Source organism: Brachyistius frenatus, unplaced genomic scaffold (assembly GCF_029030835.1).
Source record: "Brachyistius frenatus isolate BFR_SWC_R1_liver_20210118 unplaced genomic scaffold, ASM2903083v1 Contig_509, whole genome shotgun sequence".
NCBI classification, from domain to species: Eukaryota; Metazoa; Chordata; class Actinopteri; family Embiotocidae; genus Brachyistius; species Brachyistius frenatus.
Window position 1 is genome coordinate 316 of NW_027211108.1, and position 23,709 is coordinate 24,024.

Here is a 23,709-nt window from a genome sequence, read left to right on the forward strand (position 1 = left end):
CACAACAAGAACATCATACAACAAGAACATCATACAACAATAACATCATACAACAATACACAACAAGAACATCATACAACAATACACAACAAGAACATCATACAACAATAACATCATACAACAATACCCAACAAGAACATCATACAACAAGAAGATCATACAACAATACACAACAATAACATCATACAGCAAGAACATCATACAACAATACACAACAAGAACATCATACAACAATACACAACAAGAACATCACACAACAATACACAACAAGAACATCACACAACAATACACAACAAGAACATCATACAACAATACACAACAACCTGTTGATGGTTACCATGACGACCTGCTGATGGAGACCTGCGTTGTTCCAGCGCTTCGGCCCGAGGATGTTGGACCACGAGGGGAAGGAGGTTCCGGGGAACCGCGGCTACAAATACTTCGGAGCAGCCAGAGACCTGCCGGGAGTCCGAGAGCTGTTCGAGAAGGAGCGTACGTATTCCTGCTTTATATCTGCATCACTTCCTGTTTCACATCAGACCCTCTGGTCATTGGTCCTCACTGGTCATATGACTTCCAGCTGCCCCAGCACTGAGGAAGACGAGGGCGGAGCTGATGAAGGACGTGGACGCAGAATATTACGGCTACAGGGACGAAGATGACGGCGTGCTGCTTCCTCTGGAGACACAGTACGAGAAACAAGGTGATATTATCTCTAATCTGGAGAGATGTTGAAGGTGATGATGATAATCTGGAGAGATGATGGTGATTGGGGACTATAATACAGAAATGTCAGATTGAAATAAAAAGGTGTGTGTGTGTGTGTGTGTGTGTGTGTGTGTGTGTGTGTGTGTGTGTGTGTGTGTGTGTGTGTGTGTGTGTGTGTGTGTGTGTGTGTGTGTGTTTATATAGCCATGTTGGAGGCGGTGCAGAAGTGGAGAACAGAGAAGGAGTCTCGTCTGTCTGGAGAGAAACAACCACAGGAGGAAGAGGAGGATGAAGAGGAGAGCATCTACACCGTCCACAACGAGGAGGTGAACCAACTCTCTCAGCCAATCAGCTTTTAGCTGACCTCACACACCTCACCTGCAAAGACACACCCCCTTTTGATCTGATCTGTGATTCTGATGGTTCCTCAGAGTTCTAACAGGAGGGTTCCTCAGGGTTCTAACAGCAGGTTCCTCAGGGTTCTAATAGGAAGGTTTCTCAGGGTTCAAACAGGAAGTTTCCTAAAGTGTTCTAGCAGGAAAGTTGCTCAGGGTTCTAACAGGAAGGTTCCTCAGGGTTTTAACAAGAAGGTTCCTAAGTGTTCTAACAGGAAGGTTTCTCAGGGTTCTAGCAGCAGGTTCCTCAAGGTTCTAGCAGGAAGGTTCCTCAGTGTTCTGACAGTAGGTTCCTCAGGGTTTCTAACAGGAAGGTTCATCTGTTTCTAACAGGCTTTTAACAGGACGGTTCCTCAGTGTTTTAACAGGAAGGTTCCTCAGGCTTCTAGCAGCAGGTTCCTCAGGGTTCTAGCAGGAAAGTTGCTCAGGGTTCTAACAGTAAGGTTCCTCAGGGTTCTAACAGGAAGGTTCCTCGGTGTTCTAACAGTAGGTTCCTCAGGGTTCTAACAGGAAGGTTCTAGCAGGAAGGTTTCTCAGGATTCTAACAGGAAAGTTCCTCAGGGTTCTAACAGGAATGTTCCTCAGAGTTCTAACAGGAAGGTTCCTCTGTGTTCTAACAGGAAGGTTCCTCAGGTTTCTAGCAGCAAGTTCCTCAGGGTTCTAACAGGAAGGTTCCTCAGGTTTCTAACAGGAAGGTTCCTCAGTGGTCTAATAGGAAGGTTCCTCTGTTCTAACAGCAGGTTCCTCTGACCTTCAGTCAGAGAACAGAACGTGGTTCCTTGTTCTTTTGTTCTGATGAGTTTTGTATTTGAGGTCAATGTACGTTTGTTTTTGTGTGTATGTTCAGCCTGATGATGAGGAGAGCCGGGAGGAGCAGGAGGGAGAGGAGGGCGGGGTCACTTTCATCGCACACGTACCTGTTCCCTCGCAGAGGGAGGTGAGTCAGACACACGCTGAGACGTCCTCGCAGAGCAGAAACGTCCTCACATTTCAAAATAAAGAAAACCTGTCTCTCTGTCTCTGACCTGTCTGTCCCCCACCTGTCTGTCCCAGGTGGAGGAAGCTCTGGTCAGGAGGAAGAAGATGGAGTTGTTGCAACGTTACGCCAGCGAGACTCTTCAGGCTCAAAGTCAAGAAGCAAGAACTCTGCTGGGACTCTGACCTGTCTGTCCCCCACCTGTCTGTCTGTCTCTAGATGTAAATCTTTTGTACTGCTCCTCTCATTAAAACCTTCAGTTGAGTTTGTGGTTCCTTCAGATGTTCTTGGTTCTTTAACGTTCTCCAACAGACATCAGGTTCTGTCAGTGTGGAGACGCTCCAACAGCAGTGTCTCTGTCTCTGTCTGTCTCATGTCTCTGTCTGTCTCTTGTCTGTCTGTCTTATGTCTCTGTCTGTATCATCTCTGTCTCTCTGTCTCTGTCGCTGTCTGTCTCGTGGTTCCAATCTGCCTGCTGATTGGTAGATTGGTGGCCCTCTGCAACATGTGGTTGGCTGATTAACAGCTGAACGCTGCACGTGATGTCATGTGAGGAGAGAAGTGTCAGCTGCATCTCATCAGTTGTGTGTGTGTGTGTGTGTGTGTGTGTGTGTGTGTGTGTGTGGGTGGGTGGGTGGGGCTTTAGACTCATCTTTAGACTCAGTCATGTAACTCCACCTGTTGATTAGGTATTGATCAGCTGTTGATCTTTGATCAGTGTTTGGTTCTGTTGGATAAAGTTCTGCAGCACAAACTGATTTTTTTAAAGGGTCAGTCTGCTTTATTTCCTCCTGCTGAGTGTCTCTGTGGGTCAACAATAACAAAGAAACAACAACACACAACCAGAACAAACAAGAGCTGACAGACACCAACAAAAATGACAACAGACAACACCAACATCAGGCTCTGTGTCATCACTGATGAATAAACATCAGGGACTGTCAGGCTGAAGCCCCGCCTCGGTGACATCACAGCTGGGTGGTATAAAGCAGCAGCAGACTGTCGGAGGGCAGACGGAGTAATGTGGTGTCAAAGAGTCCTGAAGGAGACGGTCCGACACCTGAGCACCAGGAGACAGGTGAGGGGGGGGGGGACTTGGCGGACTCTGAGGACCTGGGGGACTCTGAGGGACCTGGACTATGAGGACTTGGACTCAAACTAATGACTGATTGGCTTTAAAATTTCACTTTGTTTGAATAACCTGTGTCTGTCTCTGTCTGTCTGTCTGTCTCTGTGTCTCCGTCAGGTGGGCGTCCTCTTCGATGTGGATGGTGTCCTCCTCCGTGGAGGTTCTGTGATTCCGGCGGCTCGACGAGCTTTTAGGAAACTTGTCGATCAAAACAACAACTTCCTGTTTCCTGTCGTGTTCGTCACCAACGCAGGAAGCTGTCAGAAACACGACAAGGCTCAGCAGCTGTCTCACCTGCTGGACGTCCAGGTAGGACAGATAGAACCTCAGAACAGAACCTGACAATACAACTTTACAACGGAACCTTAGAACAGAACCTGACAACAGAACTTTAAAACAGAACCTTACAATAGAACCTTACAATAGAACCTTACAACAAAACCTTACAATAGAACCTTATAATATAACCTTACAACAGAACCTTACAATAGAACTTTACAATAGAACCTTACAACAAAACCTTACAATAGAACCTTATAATATAACCTTACAACAGAACCTTACAATAGAACTTTATAATAGAAACTCATAACAGAACCTTATAATAAAAACATACAATAGAACCTCATAACAGAACCTTAAAAGAGAACCTGAGAACAGAATCTGACAACAGAACTTTACAACATAACCTTACAATAAAACCTGACAATAGAACCTCATAACAGAACCTTACAATAGAACTTCACAATAGAACCTTACAACAGACCCTTAAAATAGAACTTTACAACAGAACCACAGAACGGAACCTTACAAAAGAACCTGACAACAGAACCTTATAATAGAACCTTACAACAGAACCTCACAACAGAACCTCACAACGGAACCTCACAACAGAACCTGACAACAGACACTTACAACAGAACCTGACAATAGAACCTGACAACGGAACCTTACAACATAACCTTACAATAGAACTTTACAACGGAACCTTACAATAGAACCTGACAATAGAACCTCACAACAGAACTTTACAACAGAACCTTACAATAAAACCTTACAACAGAACATAATAGAACCGTACAACAGAACCTTACAACAGAAGCTTACAACAGAACCTGACAATACAAACTCATAACAGAGCCTCACAACAGAACCTTATAATAGAACCTTACAATATAACCTAAAAATAAACCCTTACAATAGAACCTCACAACAGAACCTTACAATAGAACCTCACAACAGAACCTTACAACAGAACCTCATAACGGAACCTAACAATGGAACATTACAATAGAACCTTATAACAGAACCTTACAACGGAACCTTACAATAGAACCTTACAACAGAACCAGCTGTTTTTTCGACATGTTTATTTATTTCATTGTGTTGTGTGTTTAATGTTTTGCTGTGCTCTGATTGGCCGACACAGTCATGTGACCTGTCTCTCTGTAGATTGCCCCGGAGCAGGTGGTTCTTTCCCACAGTCCTTTGCAAATGATGAAGAGTTTCCATGACAAATGCGTCCTGGTGTCAGGCCAGGGACCGGTCACCCACATCGCCCAAACGTATCCTTCACAGATGACCTCTGACCCCTGACCTGGTCAAGTCAGCTCTGTGTGTATTACCTCCACAAACTGTTTATAAAAGAGTTCGTAGCTTCAGGTCTGTAAAATGGTTCCGATCCAGAAGTGTCTTCAGCTGCAATACCAGCGAGTGCCACTAGAGGTCGGCTCCAAAAAGCCTCCGGCTCCATAGACTCCCATTCAACTTCTCTCATCAAATCCAAAGTGAATAAAATGTGTCCATCAGTTATCTCGGTGTTGTTAGCTAAAGTCACTCCTTCTTCTTAGTTTTCTGGAGGTCCATCTGAAAATAATCCCTCATTCATTAGAAAAGAAGATTCAAGAAGACCTGTTTTTGGGGGCGTGTCTGTTTGATTGACAGGTCTGTGGTGCAGTCAGGTTACAGCTATCGGTGGGCGGGACGTAGTATTGTCAGGTTTCCAATCAGATCGGCTCCTCCCCCAGCTCGTCCAAATATGGTCACTTCCTGCTCCAAACCGCTCCGAACTATCAAGATGGTGACGGATAGAATCTGAACTGGAGGATTCATAACGTTCACAAACCAACGATGACATCACTGATGGTTAATGACCCCACTGATGGTTGATGACATCACTGATGGTTGATGACATCACTGCTTCATGATTTAACGCCACCCTGATATTTTAATCTGCAACATGTCGCCCTTTAGATCGACTCAAAGATCAGAGTTTTAAAAGTCTAACACAAAAAGCATCATAAGGACATCATGTGAAATATTAAACACACGTTTACTGTTGATTCTAAATATTAAAGTTTATTAAATGATTCAAACAGAAAATATAAACAATTCAATATACGTTTCATAATATGCACTAATGAGGTCACCAAGGTTCATCTGCATTCAGACTGATCAGTGATTCAGCTGGTTGATCGGCTGTTTGATAAACTGTTTGATCAGTGAGTCAGCTGGTTGATCAGCTGTTTAATCTGTGATATTCCTTTTTTAAAGTCTGATCTGAGTGTTGGACTCCTTAGCTGTCTTCTTCAGTTATGGTTTTCAGAAGGTGGTGACCATCGAGCAGCTCAGAGAGCAGCACCCCTTGCTGGACATGGTGGACCACAACAGGAAGCCCACTTCACCTGTGAGTACTGCAGACGAGCCTTTAAAGTTTAGATCCAGTTGTGGTTTGAACCATCATCAGTAAATAGACTGTAAACATTCTGCAGGCAGCTGAGCTCTCGTTTAAAACCAGTGACAGAGAGTCTTATTGATAACAGTTGATACCTGAGCATCAATAAATCATCTACAGATCAATAAAGCTGTTGTTACTCACACTGATGCTTTTTATTCTTTTAGTCAAACTTTTACTTCCAGATGTGTTAAAGACTGAACTGAACATTTAAACCAGTTTAACATGGTGATGGAGTCCAGGTCTGACAGTAAAAACAGGAACATACATGTTCTGCAGAACAAACAAACAAACAAACAAACAAACAAACAAACAAACAAACAGCCCGCCTTACGAACTGATCATTTAAAGTGAAAACTAAAGTGAACATGTCACAGTTGATGTTTAACTGTTCTGTAAAATCTCATCATCACTTTTATTAAACAATCTCTTCGTCTGATTAGTAAACTCATCGTTCGCTTATGTGCATAGACCTACAGTTCTCAGCATGCATTGAATTAAGGTTTAACTCCTGTTTGAGAGTGAATCTGTGACGGACGTCGTCTGTGTCTCTTTATTAACTTGTTTTTTTAGAACCAATCAGACTGAAATGAACACGACCTTCAAACTCTTCCTCTTCCTGCTTCACAGCAACCGTCGGCACCAAAACTGTTTCACTCAATAAATTATGTTTCATAACAGAAAACAATTTTCAGTTTAATGTCTTGATATTTATGTTTCTTCGTTCAGAGCTCTGCTGTCAGACCTTGAACATCCAGCCGATCAGTTTCAGAAAACATCAGCTCACCTGAGTGTCCACGTTGTATCACTAACATTTCCCCACTGGCTCCGCCCATAGTTCCAGGGCTGCCTCAGACTTTAGAACAATAATATCGCTCTGTCCAAGTTTGGTGGTTTTACAAACACGAACTTCAGAGGCAGTTTTATTTCTAACTTCCTGATTTATTATAAATATTTTTGATGTTTAACTGAACGGAATGTGCTCACTGTTTGTTTGTTTTTGTGTTTGTTTGTTTGTTTCAGTCCTCTCCTCTGCAGAGTCTCCCCCAGATACAAGGTAACTATTAAACTATTATCCATATTGGATAATCCTGACCACCCTCTCCACCTGCTGCAGGGACAGAGGAGGACGTTCTCCAAAAGATTCCTCCAGCTGCTGTCACAAGGACAGATACAGAAGATCATTCCAGATACAGGAGATCATTCCTGATACAGGAGATCATTCCTGATACAGGAGATCATTCCAGATACAGGAGATCATTCCAGATACAGGAGATCGTTCCTGATACAGGAGATCATTCCTGATACAGAAGATCATTCCAGATACGGGAGATCATTCCAGATACGGGAGATCGTTCCAGATACGGGAGATCGTTCCAGATACGGGAGATCGTTCCAGATACAGGAGATCATTCCTGATATAGGAGATCATTCCTGCCGACTGCAATTAGACTATACAATAACTCACCTCTGGCAAAATCTATCACACAACAATAACACTGTTGTCTGTGTTTCTTGGTTGTTTGTATATAATATATATAGATATATACTGTAATGTATATACTGTGCATTTTATATTTTATATTTAATATTTTTACTGCTATTTTAACTGCTATTTTATTGCTTTCTATTATTCTATTATTATCTATTGCTTCCTGTATGCTGCTGGAGCGAACAAATTTCCCCTCTGGGATTAATAAAGTAACGACCTAACCTAACCTAACCTAACCTAACCTAACCTAACCTAACCTAACCTAACCTAACGTCTGTCAGACTGTAGACACCGGGGGGCGCTGAACAGATGGGTGATAGCGCCCTCTACCTATCGTTTATATTTACTTGCTTTCACTCTGATGAATTTCCTCACTGATTTTCTGTGTTGCCATAGCGATCATTCTGTTTGGGGAGCCAATCAGATGGGAGACCAACCTGCAGCTGCTGATGGACGTGCTCCTGACCAATGGGAGACCTGGTTGTGAGTACGACACCCAGCTGTCGACCCAGCTGCCCGTCCTCGCCTGCAACATGGACCTGCTGTGGATGGCCGAGGCTCCGTCACCACGGTAACAACTAGACACCTGCTGTTGGCTGTCAGGTGGAGGGCGGGACTCCCTGATATTGCTGCTGACACGTGACCCTGCTGTGTTGCCGCAGGTTCGGTCACGGGATGTTCCTGCTGTGTCTGGAGTCAGTCTACAGGAAGTTGACAGGTCGACAGCTGCAGTACGAGGCACTGCTGGGAAAACCCGGCCTGCTCACGTACCAGTACGCCGAGCAGCTGCTCCGGCGCCAGAACCACAACCGCAAGCTCACCACCGTCTACGCTGTTGGGTAACCAAATCGTCTGTAGCACCGTCAGTAACACCGTCAGTAACAACGTCTGATCGTCTGTAACACCGTCAGTAACAACGTCTGATCGTCTGTAACACCGTCAGTAAAACGTTTGATCATCAGTAACACCGTCAGTAACAACATCTGATCGTCAGCAACACATCTGATCGTCTGTAACAAGGTCAGTAACACGTCTGATCGTCTGTAACACCGTCAGTAACAACGTCTGATCGTCTGTAACACCGTCAGTAACACGTCTGATCGTCTGTAACATCGTCAGTAACAACGTCTGATCGTCTGTAACACCGCCAGTAACGTCTGATCGTCTGTAACATCGTCAGTAACAACGTCTGATCGTCTGTAACACCGTCAGTAACAACGTCTGATCGTCTGTAACACCGCCAGTAACGTCTGATCGTCTGCAACGTCAGTAACAACGTCTGATCGTCTGTAACACCGTCAGTAGCTACGTCAGTAACACGTCTGATCATCTGTAACAACGTCAGTAACAACGTCAGTAACAACGTCAGTAACAACGTCTGATCATCTGTAACACCGTCAGTAACATGTCTGATCGTCTGTAACACAGCCAGTAACTACGTCTGATCGTCTGTAACAACGTCAGTAACAACGTCTGATCGTCTGTAACACCGTCAGTAACACCGTCTGATCGTCTGTAACACCGTCAGTAACAACGTCTGATCGTCTGTAACACCGTCAGTAACACGTCTGATCGTCTGTAACACCGTCAGTAACAACGTTTGATCGTCTGTAACACAGCCAGTAACTACGTCTGATCGTCTGTAACAACGTTAGTAACACCGTCTGATCGTCTGTAACACCGTCAGTAACCACGTCTGATCATCTGTAACACCGTCAGTAACACATCTGATCGTCTGTAACACCGTCAGTAACACCGGCTGATCGTCTGTAACGTCAATAACAACGTCTGATCGTCTGTAACACCGTCAGTAACACCGTCTGATCGTCTGTAACACCGTCAGTAACAACGTCTGATCGTCTGTAACACCGTCAGTAACACGGCTGATCGTCTGTAACACCGTCAGTAACAACGTTTGATCGTCTGTAACACAGCCAGTAACTACGTCTGATCGTCTGTAACAACGTTAGTAACACCGTCTGATCGTCTGTAACACCGTCAGTAACAACGTCTGATCATCTGTAACACCGTCAGTAACACGTCTGATCGTCTGTAACACCGTCAGTAACACCGGCTGATCGTCTGTAACACCGTCAATAACAACGTCTGATCGTCTGTAACACCGTCAGTAACACCGGCTGATCGTCTGTAACACCGTCAGTAACACCGGCTGATCGTCTGTAGCACCGTCAGTAACACCGGCTGATCGTCTGTAACACCGTCAGTAACGTCTGATCGTCTGTAACACCGTCAGTAACAACGTCTGATCGTCTGTAACACCGTCAGTAATAACGTCTGATCGTCTGTAACACCGTCAGTAACACATCTGATCGTCTGTAACACCGTCAGTAACACGTCTGATCGTCTGTAACACCGTCAGTAACACCGGCTGATCGTCTGTAACACCGTCAGTAACACCGGCTGATCGTCTGTAACACCGTCAGTAACCACGTCTGATCATCTGTAACACCGTCAGTAACACATCTGATCGTCTGTAACACCGTCAGTAACACCGGCTGATCGTCTGTAACGTCAATAACAACGTCTGATCGTCTGTAACACCGTCAGTAACACCGTCTGATCGTCTGTAACACCGTCAGTAACAACGTCTGATCGTCTGTAACACCGTCAGTAACACGTCTGATCGTCTGTAACACCGTCAGTAACAACGTTTGATCGTCTGTAACACAGCCAGTAACTACGTCTGATCGTCTGTAACAACGTTAGTAACACCGTCTGATCGTCTGTAACACCGTCAGTAACAACGTCTGATCATCTGTAACACCGTCAGTAACACGTCTGATCGTCTGTAACACCGTCAGTAACACCGGCTGATCGTCTGTAACGTCAATAACAACGTCTGATCGTCCGTAACACCGTCAGTAACACCGGCTGATCGTCTGTAACACCGTCAGTAACACCGGCTGATCGTCTGTAACACCGTCAGTAACGTCTGATCGTCTGTAACACCGTCAGTAACAACGTCTGATCGTCTGTAACACCGTCAGTAATAACGTCTGATCGTCTGTAACACCGTCAGTAACACATCTGATCGTCTGTAACACCGTCAGTAACACATCTGATCGTCTGTAACACCGTCAGTAACACGTCTGATCGTCTGTAACACCGTCAGTAACACCGGCTGATCGTCTGTAACACCGTCAGTAACACCGGCTGATCGTCTGTAACACCGTCAGTAACAACGTCTGATCGTCTGTAACACCGTCAGTAACACGTCTGATCGTCTGTAACACCGTCAGTAACAACGTTTGATCGTCTGTAACACAGCCAGTAACTACGTTTGATCTGTCTGTAACACAGATCCTGTAACACAGTACGTCTGATCATCTGTAACACCGTCAGTAACACGTCTGATCGTCTGTAACACCGTCAGTAACACCGGTTGATCGTCTGTAACGTCAATAACAACGTCTGATCGTCTGTAACACCGTCAGTAACACCGGCTGATCGTCTGTAACACCGTCAGTAACACCGGCTGATCGTCTGTAACACCGTCAGTAACAACGTCTGATCGTCTGTAACACCGTCAGTAATAACGTCTGATCGTCTGTAACACCGTCAGTAACACATCTGATCGTCTGTAACACCGTCAGTAACACGTCTGATCGTCTGTAACACCGTCAGTAACACCGGCTGATCGTCTGTAACACCGTCAGTAACACCGGCTGATCGTCTGTAACACCGTCAGTAACACCGGCTGATCGTCTGTAACACCGTCAGTAACGTCTGATCGTCTGTAACACCGTCAGTAACAACGTCTGATCGTCTGTAACACCGTCAGTAACACATCTGATCGTCTGTAACACCGTCAGTAACACGTCTGATCGTCTGTAACACCGTCAGTAACACCGGCTGATCGTCTGTAACACCGGCTGATCGTCTGTAACACCGTCAGTAACACGTCTGATCGTCTGTAACACCGGCTGATCGTCTGTAACACCGTCAGTAACAACGTCTGATCGTCTGTAACGTCAGTAACACCGTCTGATCGTCTGTAACACCGTCAGTACAGTCCGATAACCAAACTTCCTTGTTTTTGTTGCTTAGGGACAACCTAATGACGGACATCTATGGTGCTAATGTGTACAACCGTTACTTGGCTCACCAGCACGCTGCCATGACAAACACCTCCAAGCTGGTTGCCCAGGGAACAGGGAGTCCTGTGATGATGGAAGAGGATCTGCTGTCTGCTGCTCAATGTCGCTCCCTACTGGTACGTAGATAATTCGTTTTATTTTCATCCTTTTATTGCATCAGTCAGATGGTTCTCTTTAAACCAGTCCAATGTATCACAGATGGAAATATTCAGATGGGCTGGACACAAAATTAAAACATAAAACCGTGCAACAGCACTTTCAGCTCTTCACAATAAAAGCTTTTGGAGAGATTGCAACAGTGCGATACATTCACCGACCTCGGACACCAACAGCTGCTCCCAACTGTTAACACGTCTTCTCTACCTGCCCTCAGGTGTGCACAGGTGTCTATAACCCTCACTCGCCATTGCCTGGCGACAAGAACAGCGGCGTCACAGAGACGGTGTTCCACGGTCACCGGGACCTGGTCCTGGAGCCAGATTTGGTGGAGCCGAGTCACGTGGTGGAGGACGTGGAGGCTGCCGTCGACCTGCTGCTGCAGGAGGAGAGCTCGGTTTGACCTTTGACCTCAGACGTGTTTGGGGCTGCAGATGATTTCGACCTGCTTTTATATTTTCTACAGCAGCTGACCGCCAGTGAGCTGGACGGTTAATAAACAAATAAATAATAATAATAATCTGATGAACTGTTGTGTAACTGATTTATGGACCGAACATCTGGATGGAAACTAAAGGAAACGTTCCTCGTTGGTAAAGTGGTGAAGTTCTAGGTTCTGGGTTCTAGGTTCTGCGTTCCGGCTTCGAACCTCGTCTGGGGCGAGTTTGTTCTCCTCATGCCTGTGTGGGTTCTCTCTATGTTCTCTCCGGATTCTCTCTAGGTTCTATGTGGGTTCTCTCCGAGTTCTATCTAGGTTCTATGTGGGTTCTCTCCGAGTTCTATCTAGGTTCTCTGTGGGTTCTCGCAGAATTCACTCAAAGTTCTCTCCAGGTTTTCTCTGGGTTCTATCTAGGTTCTGTCTGGGTTCTATCTAGGTTCTCTCCGGGTCCTCTCTTGGTTCTCTCCAGGTTCTCCCTATGTTCTGTCTTGGTTCTCCCTAGTTTCTCTCTGCGTTATCGCCAGGTTCTCTCCGGGTTATCTCCAGGTTTTCTCTAGGTTCTCTTAGTCAGCTGGGATAGGCTCTGCCCTCCTGTGACCCCACTCAGGATAAAGTGGGTGTAGATAATGGCTGGATGGAAAATTAAACATTTGAGTGTCTTTTAAAAGATGTTTTGGGGGCTTCATTAAACAGAAACCTCCCATATCAGACACTGATGTACTTTAAACAGTACCAGCAACAGCGCACTCTGGTGATGACAGGTTCAGAGCAAAGACATGTTGAAATCAATCAAATTTGATACGTAAAAACGAAGTAATGTAAATGTGAAGGGATAAATATAAACATAACAACAATACATTTTTATTGAGTCTTTATCCCCGCACTTGATTTTAAGACAGATCTTTTACTGGATGTATTTGTTTGGTCATCAGTATCTATTGGTGTTTCCCACATTTCAGGTGTTTTCTGGGGTATCGGATTTCAGCCCCTCCGACCTTTTCAATATGGCGGCGAGAACTGGACACATTAGGACAGGAAGCGGGTAAACTGCCGCGCCTGCGCAGTGGCTGAGCCCGGGTCCCTGTAAAGATGTCTGAGCAGGCGGGGAGGGAGCGGAGCGGAGGACCCGAAACAAGCGCGCAGAACCCGCAGCTGTCCGCAAATTAACCAGTCAAGGTAAGGGCAGGCGATCCCGCAGCACCCCTCCGATCGCACACACACGCGGCGGAAGGGTTCGGCTTTCGGTTGAACCAGGTTACCGGCGTGCGGGGAAGCACAGATCGTAGTATGAAGCATAAATGTTGATAAGGGCGCGCAGCGCTGTAGCAGGGGCGTGTCCGCCATCTTGTGAGAGAAGTGGCGCCTGAACAGCAGCTGCGTCTCTGAGTGCAGACCGAGCGGGCCGCGGCAAATGGCCGCTACCGACCGAGTTAAAAGCAGGCCGTCCCCGCTCCGTGTGTTTAAGGCATTTTGGCCGGATTTGGCCCTGCGGTGAGGCGGTACTGACGGCTGCAGTGTCTCTGTGTTGAGTCCGGGTTCCGGAGGAGCAGCCGCAGCCTTTTGTTGTCCCCCCTCTCCTCCCTCTCCTCCCCCTCCTCCCTGTTTGTTTGGAAAGACTGCCAGGCGCATGCGTGTAACCATGGCGCTCGTTTCTGCGTATGAGAAAGAAAACGATCAAATTGATCGACCGCGCGCGTTAATTTCTCAGGAGAGTCACGAACACAAACACACAACGAGTTATCTTCTTCTGATCGGTCACTGATCTCATATAACCACTGAGTTTGGTCCGTTTGCCGCCATCTGCCTTCAAACCGTTTAAGAACCAACGGACAGTTTCGTCCGGGCTGGATGTTCTTCCCGCCGTGTTACAGATAAATCTGTCACCGTGCTGGTTCATGGGTGACATATCTGGCCATTACTTTATCTAAATGCCTATAAAACCCGCCAATATGACGCTGTCTCTATACCGCCGGTGTGTGTGGCGTCAGTTCACCGACTCGTTCAGTGTACCTGTTCGGTGAAAAGGAAACGTGATGTCCTCTGGACACCCGTCAGTCACAATTCATCTGTGTTTTACTTTGAAAGTCGTGTCTCTTCCTGTCTAGGCAGGTCGATGTCATTCTGATGAGCAGCAGAGATGTCCAATGACAGCCAGGGATCGGTGAAGGGGGAGGCGGCCATGATACTGTCTCCCTCTCCCTCTGGCTCTGCCTCTCAGGGACCGCCCCTTTCTCCGTCCACCACCTCCAAAACACCTGAGCTTCCAGGTACAACCATCTGCACCTATCTCTAACCCGTCTCTCTCTCTGACCGTCTCTCTCTCTCTGACCCGTCTCTCTCTCTCTGACCATCTATCTCTCTCTGACCGTCTATCTCTCTGAACCGTCTCTCTCTCTGACCCGTCTCTCTCTCTGACCGTCTATCTCTCTGACCGTCTATCTCTCTCTGACCCGTCTCTCTCTCTGACCCGTCTCTCTCTCTGACCGTCTATCTCTCTCTGACCCGTCTCTCTCTCTGACCCGTCTATCTCTCTGACCGTCTATCTCTCTCTGACCCGTCTCTCTCTCTGACCCGTCTCTCTCTCTGACCGTCTATCTCTCTGACCGTCTATCTCTCTCTGACCCGTCTCTCTCTCTGACCCGTCTCTCTCTCTGACCGTCTATCTCTCTCTGACCCGTCTCTCTCTCTGACCCGTCTCTCTCTCTGACCCGTCTATCTCTCTCTGACCGTCTATCTCTCTGACCCGTCTATCTCTCTGACCCGTCTCTCTCTCTGACCCGTCTCTCTCTCTGACCCGTCTCTCTCTCTCTCTCTCTGACCGTCTATCTCTCTCTGACCCGTCTCTCTCTCTGACCCGTCTCTCTCTCTGACCCGTCTCTCTCTTTGACCGTCTATCTCTCTCTGACCCGTCTCTCTCTCTCTGACCCGTCTATCTCTCTCTGACCGTCTATCTCTCTGACCCGTCTATCTCTCTGACCCGTCTCTCTCTCTGACCCGTCTCTCCCTTTCTGACCGGTCTCCCTGACTCTGACCCGTCTCTCCCTCTCTGACCCGTCTCTCTCTCTGATCCGTGTCTCCCTGTCTGATCCGTCTCCCTCCCAGATGAGCTGGTCCAGGCCGGGTGGTCCAAGTGTTGGTCCCGGAGGGAGAACCGGCCGTATTACTTCAACAGATTCACCAATCAGAGCCTGTGGGAGGTGCCAGTTCTGGGTCAGCATGATGTCATCGTGAGTTACTGTCTTGAATCACTGACGCCACCTGTCGGTCATTTACCTGTCTGTGGTGACTGACCTGTGTGTCTGCAGTCTGACCCTTTAGGGTTGAATGCGGCTCCGGCAGAGGGCGGAGACGGTAACCTGGGTAACGGCCAGAGGAAGAGGAGGAGCTCTGAAGAGCAGGGCGCAGTGCCAATCACCGTCAAACGTGTTAAGGTCAACAGCGCCCCCTGCAGCTGGTCATATGATCAAGGGTCTAGCGTCTTTTGGGAAACTGCGGCTGTGTAACCTGACCAGGTGTGTCTGCGTTGTTTCCAGGTGGAGCCGACCACTCCCATCTCTCCCAGCACCCCCGGAGTCAAACCTTGGAGCGCCGCCCCTGAGGACAAACAGGCCCAATCCACCACACCTACCACCCCAAGCCCCGCCCCTGCTCCATACAGACCAGCTGTGTGAGTAAAGACCACGCCCCCTCCTGTCTCCGTCGCAGCTGGTTGTTGACTGACAGACTGTTTGTTGTTGTTTGTAGTATCTACTGGGACCTGGACGTCCAGACCAACGCCGTCATCAGAGAGCACGCCCCCGCCACCCACCTGCCCCCCCACCCCGAGATCGAGCTGCAGCGAGCTCAACTGGTCACCAAACTACGGCAACACTACCATGAGCTGTGTCACCAGAGGGAAGGTAGGACTGCAGCGGGGGGGGGCACCTGTTAGCGGGGTATCCACCTGTCTAACCACCTGTCTGTCTGTCTGTGGTGCAGGTATTGATCCGCCTCGGGAGTCGTTTAATCGTTGGCTACTGGAAAGAAAAGTGATCGACAAAGGTCATGACCCCTTACTGCCCAGCGACTGTGACCCGGTCATCTCCCCGTCCATGTTCAGAGAGGTGATGAACGACATCCCCATCAGGTACCTGTCTGTCTGTCTATTGATCATGTACTGATGGTGTATAGATTATGTATTGAGGGTCTATTGACTGTGTATTGAGGGTCTATTGACCATGTTTATTGATTGTGTATTCAGGATGTATTGATCGTGTATTGAGGATGTGTTGAGGGTGTATTGATCGTGTATTGAGGATGTATTTAATCGTGTATTGACCGTGTGTTGACGGTGTATTGATCGTGTATTGATTGTGTATTGAGGGTCTATTGGCCGTGTATTGAGGATGTATTGATCGTGTATTGAGGGTGTATTGATCGTGTATTGACGATGTATTGAGGGTGTATTGAGGATGTATTGATCGTGTATTGACGGTGTATTGAGGGTCTATTGATCGTGTATTGACGGTGTATTGATTGTGTATTGACGGTGTATTGATCGTGTATTGACGATGTATTGACCGTGTATTAAGGGTGTATTGACCATGTATTGAGGATTTATTGACCGTGTATTGACCGTGTATTGATCGTGTATTGACCGTGTATTGACGGTGTATTGACGATGTATTGACCGTGTATTGAGGGTCTATTGATTATGTATTGAGGGTGTATTGATCTTGTATTGAGGATGTATTGACCGTGTGTTGACCGTGTGTTGATCGTGTATTGATCGTGTATTGACGGTGTATTGACCGTGTATTAAGGGTGTATTGAGCGTGTATTGATCGTGTATTGACGGTGTATGGACCGTGTATTGATCGTGTATTGACAGTGTATGGACTGTGTATTGAGGGTCTATTGATCGTGTGTTGAGGGTGTATTGATTATGTATTGAGGGTCTATTGATCATGTATTGACAGTGTATTGATTATATTCTGTGTTCTCAGGTTGTCTCGTATTAAGTACAAAGAAGAAGCTCGGAAGTTGCTGTTTAAATATGCCGAAGCGGCCAAAAAAATGATCGACTCCAGGTAAGTTTCAGCTGACCAATCAGAGTTTCATCCTGCTGACATCAGCAGCCGGTGGGAGGGCTGATGTAGAGAGCCCTCTGACCTTTGACCTGTGCAGGAATGCGAGTCCGGAGAGCCGGAAGGTGGTGAAGTGGAACGCTGAAGACACCATGAGCTGGCTGCGCCGAGATCACTCCGCCAGCAAGGAGGACTACATGGTAACCTGTGACCTTCGACCTTTTCTGCCTCTGACTCTGATCTGCAGTGACCTCTGGGTGATGTCAGCTATTGTCATCGATGAATTTGCCGGGAGTTTACCAGCTTGTTGAAAAAAGCTTTGTTTTTCGTAAAAAGTGATAAAATTAAGTAAAGAAAGTGTGAAAAAGATGAATTATTACTTCTACATAATTATTCTGACATGACCTCAACCAATTTGTTTGTACCCCCAGAAAAATAGAAATAATTAAGTTCTGGTAATATTTATAACTGTTGGAACAGGGTCATGTTTACCACTGTGCTGCATCACCTCTTCTTTAAAAAGCAGTTTCTGGAGTTTTGAAAGTGAAATGTGGTCCGATTCTTGCCTTATGTAGGATTTCAGCGTCTCCTTTGTTCTATTGTTCATGTCCTGATGCTCCAGATGTTTTCAATGATTGACAGGTCTGGACTGCAGGAGGCCAGTTTATCAGCGGACTCTTCTACTAGAGAACCATGCTGTTGGAATACGTGCAGAATGTGGTTGGACGTTGTTCTGCTGAAATAAACAAGACCTTCCCTGAAAGAGACGTTGTCTGGATGGCAGCATATGTTGCTCCAAAACCTGAATATATGATTCAGCATTAATGCTTCCTTCCAGATGTTCAAGCTACCCATGCCATGTGCGCTAATGCATCCCTGTACCATCACAGATGCTGGCTTTAGAACTGAGCTGATAACAAGCTGGATGGTCCCTCTCCTCTTTAACCTGGAGGATGCAGCGTCCATGATTTCCAAACAGAATCTCAGATTGTGATCCATCAGACCTCAGGACAGTTGTCCACTTCACCTCAGTCCATCTTCAATGATCTTGGTCCAGAGAAGGCGGCGGTGTTTCTGGATCAAGTTTCTATCTTGTTTCTTCTTTGGAGAGTTTTAACTTTAAGATCACCACCATCCAATCTTGGTTTCCAGCCTTGTCCCTTGTGTTCAGCGGTTTCTCCAGATTCTCTGAATCTGTTAACGATATTATGAACGTAAATGATGAAATCCTGCGTGTTTGCTGACAGTCGCATCTCTAACCTGCATATGTGCAGGACCGTCTGGAGCACCTGAGGCAGCAGTGTGGTCCGCACGTCGCTGCGGTTGCCAAAGACTCCGTGGAGGGAATTTGCTCCAAGATCTACCAGCTGTCTGCAGACTACAGCCGCCGCCTGCGACAGACACACCTGAGCCTGCTGCAGGACCCGCCTACAGGTGCGCACACACCTGAGCCTCCCGTCCGGTGTGCAGTGGGCCCCAATGTGTTCTTTACCTGACTGCTGTGTTTGTGTTGTTCAGAGGCGGGTGCGTCGCCGCCGCAGTCCCGCCTCGTCTACTGTTACCCGGTACGCCTGGCGATCCCATCGCCCCTCCTCCCCCGCGTGGAGCTGCACTTCGAAAACGACGTGGCCTGTCTGCGCTTCAGAGGGGAGATGGTCAAGGTCAACCGAGGACACTTCAGCAAACTGGTCAGTACCGACCGCAGTACTCCGTGTACCAACCGCAGTCTCTCAGACTGCCTGTCTGTCTCTCTGACTGCTTGTCTGTCTCTCTGACTGCCTGTCTGTCTCTCTGACTGCTTGTCTGTCTCTCCTGGTCCAGGAGTTGTTGTACAGGTACAGCTGTATAGATGATCCTCGGTTTGAGAAGTTCCTGTCCAGAGTGTGGTGCATGCTCAAGAGATACCAGGTCAGTTGACTCTCTGTTAGCCAATCGTGTTTCAGCAGCTGTCATTTTGGTGACGGTCTAGATAACCATGTGTGTTTGTGTCCAGGAGATGTTTGGCAGCGGTGCTAACGAGGGGACGGGTCTGCAGGGGGCGCTGCCGGTGTCTGTGTTTGAAGCGTTGAACCGACAGTTTGGGGTTTCCTTCGAGTGTTTTGCTTCGCCGCTCAACTGCTACTTCAAACAGTTCTGCTCTGCCTTCCCCGACATTGACGGCTTCTTCGGATCCAGAGGGTGAGACAGCCACCACACCTGGACACACACCTGAGACCTGCTCAGGTGTTGAATACGACATTGTCCCTGTGTAGTACTGCTGTGTTTCCAGTGTGTGTGTTACCGGTGTGTGTGTGTGTGTGTGTGTGTGTGTGTGTGTGTGTGTGTGTGTGTGTGTGTGTGTGTGTGTGTGTGTGTGTGTGTGTGTGTAACAGGTGTGTGTAACCGGTGTGTGTTTCCAGTGTGTGTAACAGGTGTGTGTGTGTAACCGGTGTGTGTTTCCAGTGTGTATAACAGGTATGTGTTTCCAGTGTGTGTAACCGGTGTGTGTTTCCAGTGTGTGTAACAGGTGTGTGTTTCCAGTGTGTGTGTAACAGGTGTGTGTGTGTGTGTAACAGGTATGTGTTTCCAGTGTGTGTGTAACAGGTGTGTGTTTCCAGTGTGTGTAACCGGTGTGTGTTTCCAGTGTGTGTGTAACAGGTGTGTGTGTGTGCAACAGGTGTGTGTTTCCAGTGTGTGTAACCGGTGTGTGTTTCCAGTGTGTGTGTAACAGGTGTGTGTTTCCAGTGTGTGTAACCGGTGTGTGTTTCCAGTGTGTGTAACAGGTGTGTGTGTGTGTAACAGGTGTGTGTTTCCAGTGTGTGTGTGTGTGTTTCCAGGCCCTTCCTGTCGTTCTGTCCGGTCAGCGGTTCATTTGAAGCTAACCCTCCGTTCTGTGAGGAGATGATGGAAACCATGGTGACGCACTTTGAGGTGAGTACACCACCATGGACCGGTCTGTGGTCCACATTGGTCTGTGGTCCACATCGGTCGGTACTGGCTGGTTCTGGTTTGTGGACTCCTCGTTGCCTGTGTCTCCTGCAGGACCTGTTGGACCGGTCCTCGGAGCCTCTGTCCTTCATTGTGTTCGTCCCTGAGTGGCGTGACCCCGTGACCCCGGCTCTGACCCGCATGGAGGGAAGTCGGTTCCTCCGTCACCAGCTGAGTGTTCCGGCCTACGAGCACGAATACCGTTCAGGGAGTCAGCACGTCTGCAAGAGGTACTCCTACCACACAGTACACACAGTACTATTGCTGTACTACTGCTGTACTACTATTCAATTCAATTCAATTCAACTTTATTTATATAACGCCAAATCACAACACAGGTTATTTCATGGCACTTAACACATTTAAGTCTTTACAGCAAGACTTTACAATATTATACAGAGAAACCAACAATTCAACAATTCCCACATAAGCTAGGAGGGAAAAACTCCTCTTTAAGAGAGAAAAACCTCCAACAGAGGGAAGAAAAACTCCTTTTAACAGGAAGAAACCTCCAACAGAACCAGGATCAGAGGTGGGAGGAGCTTCTGTTAACAACCAGGCTCAGAGGTGGGCGGAGCATCTGCCTCAACCGGTTGGGGTGAGAGGAGAGCAGAGAGAAAAGGACAGCATAGAGATAGAAGAGAAGAACTGTTGGTGGAGACGACAAGCGCAGAGCCTTCACTACTGTACTACCGCTGTACTACACTGTACTACACTGTAGTACTGCTGGTGCTGCCCTGATACTCCACATCACAGTACTCCTCTGTGTACTTCCAGGGATGAGATGTACTACCGGGCGGTACACGGTACTGCAGTACTCTTCCTCCAGAACGACGCCGGTTTTTTGAAGTGGGCTCCGACTCCGGAACGTCTGGCCGAGCTGACGACGGCGTACCGCCCCTCCTTGTCCCGGACCTCCTCCCTGTCCTCCCCTGGCCCTGCCCACATTGCTCCTGGAGACAGAGACTCCGCCCCTAAGGCCTCTGATAAGACACAGAGCAGCCTGATGTCACCTGGTAGCCATGACAACAACAACAACAGCGGCGGCGGTGGCAGCAGCAGTAGCAGCAGAAGCAGTCCTGGAGACAAGATGGCTGCCGTGTAAAGGGGTGGGGCTTGTAGTGACCACGCCTCTCGGAGAGTACTTTTAGGTTTCTGTGTTTTCTGACCGTCGTCTCGTCTGTTCGGATTGTCCCTGACCAGCACCTGTAGCACACCCTCAGTTCATACCCACAATGCATTTCTCCAGGTGCCAGCAGAGGGCGGGGGCAGTTTTAATCCTGTCGTCCGGTTGGGTTTCACTTTGTCCCCTCTCTCTGATTCGTCCCTGCTCACATCAACTGTTCCGATTGTTCGAAGTTCTGGAGCTTTTCTTTCACCTGCAGCTGATTTACGTCCAGGTGTAGCTGCTGCTGTTGCTCAGCAACAACCACTGCAGCCAATAAGAAGAATATGTTAATCAGCGGGCAGCGACGTGTCGGAGCTCCAGCAATAAAAACCTTCCCGTGATGTCACGGACCTGGGATTGGTCCTCACGCCGACAGGGCTTGGTGATTGATTCTCACGCCGACAGGGCTTGGTGATTGGTTGACAAGGCAGCTATCGTTTCTATTGAACTCGTCTTTCTTTGAGTCACACAATCCAGTGGCTTCCTGCTTCTGGCCCCGCTTCCCCCGAATGGCGAGGCCAATCAGTGCTGCACTGCGCTCCGGGTGTGGTGCATTGTGGGAAATTTATTATTCCACAGGCAGGAGGAAGCGAAGCTTTCATCGTGAGGTCATAGTTACTGGGAGGAGGCGGAGTCAAAACTGGGAGTCGGATTCTGACTGGTGAACGAGGACAGACACGGAGGGGGTGGAGCTTCAGGTCATCGTCCATGTTGGAGCTGCAGTGGGAGGAGCTAAGTGGGAGGAGCGTTCAGGGTTCCTACTCATTTCTCTGTCAGTTCGTCATGAATGTTTCTGTACTTTTGTTAAATTAAAAATGTTGCGTTCATGTGAACGTTCCTCCTGACTAATGTTTGTCTCCGCTTGCTTCACCGCATGTCTTTTTTACTTGTGGCTTTATGAGGTTTTTGTTGATGTATAAAAGTGCAAAATGTTAAGACATTTAGAAAAATATTTTCACGTTTCCTTTGTTTGTTATAAAATCTTTTTTGTGGAAATATTTTGACAAACGTCCTTCAGAGAAATGTTTGTTTGAAATCTTTAAACCGATAAAAGGACTGAGGAACCGTGGCTCCTCCCACTTTGTTACCCGACACTGCTCCCCCCTCTCTGATTGGCCGGCAGCGGTTCTATCGGGCATCTGTCTCTGCGTGACATCGGTTGGTGTAGATATGTACAGTCGGACCGAGATGTTCCTTATTTTGCTGTTAAACTGAAAATAGAAGAACCTTTTTTATTTGGTTTAATTTAACATTTCTAAATCAGAGCCGTCTGTTCTAGTTTGTTCTAAACCAAAGTGTTCTAAGAAGATCTTATCTGTACTGTGTGAATAACAGCTTCTTGGTTCTGTATCAAACATGTTGCCTCCAGAACCTCTAGGGACTGGTGCTGCAGCAGAACCATCAGCTGTTCCACCACTGTGTTCCTTCATATTCCATCGTGTTCCTCCCTGTTCTCCTTGTTCTCTGTGTTCCTGTGTTCTCCTTCAGCTGTTTTTTAGTTTAAAGGAACAGTACAACATTTTCGTCAGTACGTGTGTTAGTTGTTTGAAGTTACCGCTACGCTAACAGTTTCCCTCCGCTGCCAGTGTTTGTGCTAAGCTAGGCTAATGCTGGACTGTTCCCACGCATGTTCTGTATGAAGCGTCGTCATGGTTACAGACTGAAGGAAACCAACTGGAGATGTGTTTTTCCAGCAGACGGTGTCTCTCTTCAGTGAACCATATTTGTTTGTTTGTTTGTGTGTGTGGCTGTAAACAGTAAGTGGTCCGGCCTGTCTGAGGGTCCTCTCAGCTGCAGAATGTAAATACAGTCTGCCCTTCGGCCTGCCTGCAGACAAACTGCAGCTTCTCTACAGTAAAAATATATCCAACCCGCTGCAGCTCGTCTTCTGCTCCTCCAATCATACGCCACAAACAGTCACATGACCACCGGAACCAGGAAGTTCTCTCTGACGGTTAATTTCTTGTCGACGATTCAGCCGGCAGAACGAGTTTTTTCCAGCTGAGAAAATGAGATTACGTGAAACATGTTGAACGAACACGCCACACACAAGACAAAATGACTTTATTGTCCACAGAAGGTGGAACAACAAGAAAACCATCAGAACCAATGAAGCTGCAGCATATTTTATTGATCGGAATCTGATCGATCGAAGCGGTTTGTTCTTCATCTCTCTAACATGTTTCTGTCCTGCAGACCTCGGCTATAAAATCCTCTGAATTCATCCGGTAGCTTTAAATCATGGTTATGATCAATAAACTGATTCAGAGAAGAAAACATCCGCTTCATGTGATGAACAGCTGATTATTCCAGAGATGATAGAAAAGTCCATGAATCCTTTTTAACAGCCTGATTTTACTC

At 47.3% G+C, this 23,709-nt stretch overlaps 3 protein-coding genes across 3 annotated transcripts; all 3 read left to right on the forward strand.

Annotated features, from left to right (window-relative positions):
* Nucleotides 1–338: 338 nt before the first annotated feature.
* LOC138614475 (pre-mRNA-splicing factor ISY1 homolog) lies at nucleotides 339–2,343 on the forward strand. The gene is made up of 5 exons (XM_069687956.1): nucleotides 339–492; nucleotides 581–703; nucleotides 913–1,034; nucleotides 1,951–2,040; nucleotides 2,157–2,343. The coding sequence occupies exons 1-5, from the start codon at nucleotides 390–392 to the stop codon at nucleotides 2,262–2,264; spliced, it is 546 nt and encodes a 181-aa protein (XP_069544057.1). The 5' UTR covers nucleotides 339–389; the 3' UTR covers nucleotides 2,265–2,343.
* Nucleotides 2,344–2,887: 544 nt separating this feature from the next.
* LOC138614476 (haloacid dehalogenase-like hydrolase domain-containing 5) lies at nucleotides 2,888–12,169 on the forward strand. The gene is made up of 9 exons (XM_069687957.1): nucleotides 2,888–3,157; nucleotides 3,326–3,517; nucleotides 4,661–4,773; nucleotides 5,801–5,894; nucleotides 6,966–6,999; nucleotides 7,831–8,005; nucleotides 8,097–8,273; nucleotides 11,503–11,668; nucleotides 11,926–12,169. Exons 1-9 carry the CDS (start codon nucleotides 3,101–3,103, stop codon nucleotides 12,109–12,111), a joined length of 1,194 nt encoding a protein of 397 aa, XP_069544058.1. The 5' UTR covers nucleotides 2,888–3,100; the 3' UTR covers nucleotides 12,112–12,169.
* A 1,046-nt stretch (nucleotides 12,170–13,215) lies between these two features.
* Nucleotides 13,216–22,315, forward strand: pcif1 (phosphorylated CTD interacting factor 1). The gene is made up of 16 exons (XM_069687958.1): nucleotides 13,216–13,323; nucleotides 14,253–14,414; nucleotides 15,250–15,374; nucleotides 15,453–15,578; nucleotides 15,681–15,814; nucleotides 15,892–16,046; nucleotides 16,126–16,273; nucleotides 17,133–17,216; nucleotides 17,314–17,413; nucleotides 18,488–18,647; nucleotides 18,732–18,901; nucleotides 19,035–19,121; nucleotides 19,207–19,391; nucleotides 20,030–20,123; nucleotides 20,235–20,410; nucleotides 20,958–22,315. Exons 2-16 carry the CDS (start codon nucleotides 14,285–14,287, stop codon nucleotides 21,283–21,285), a joined length of 2,202 nt encoding a protein of 733 aa, XP_069544059.1. The 5' UTR covers nucleotides 13,216–13,323; nucleotides 14,253–14,284; the 3' UTR covers nucleotides 21,286–22,315.
* Nucleotides 22,316–23,709: the final 1,394 nt, after the last annotated feature.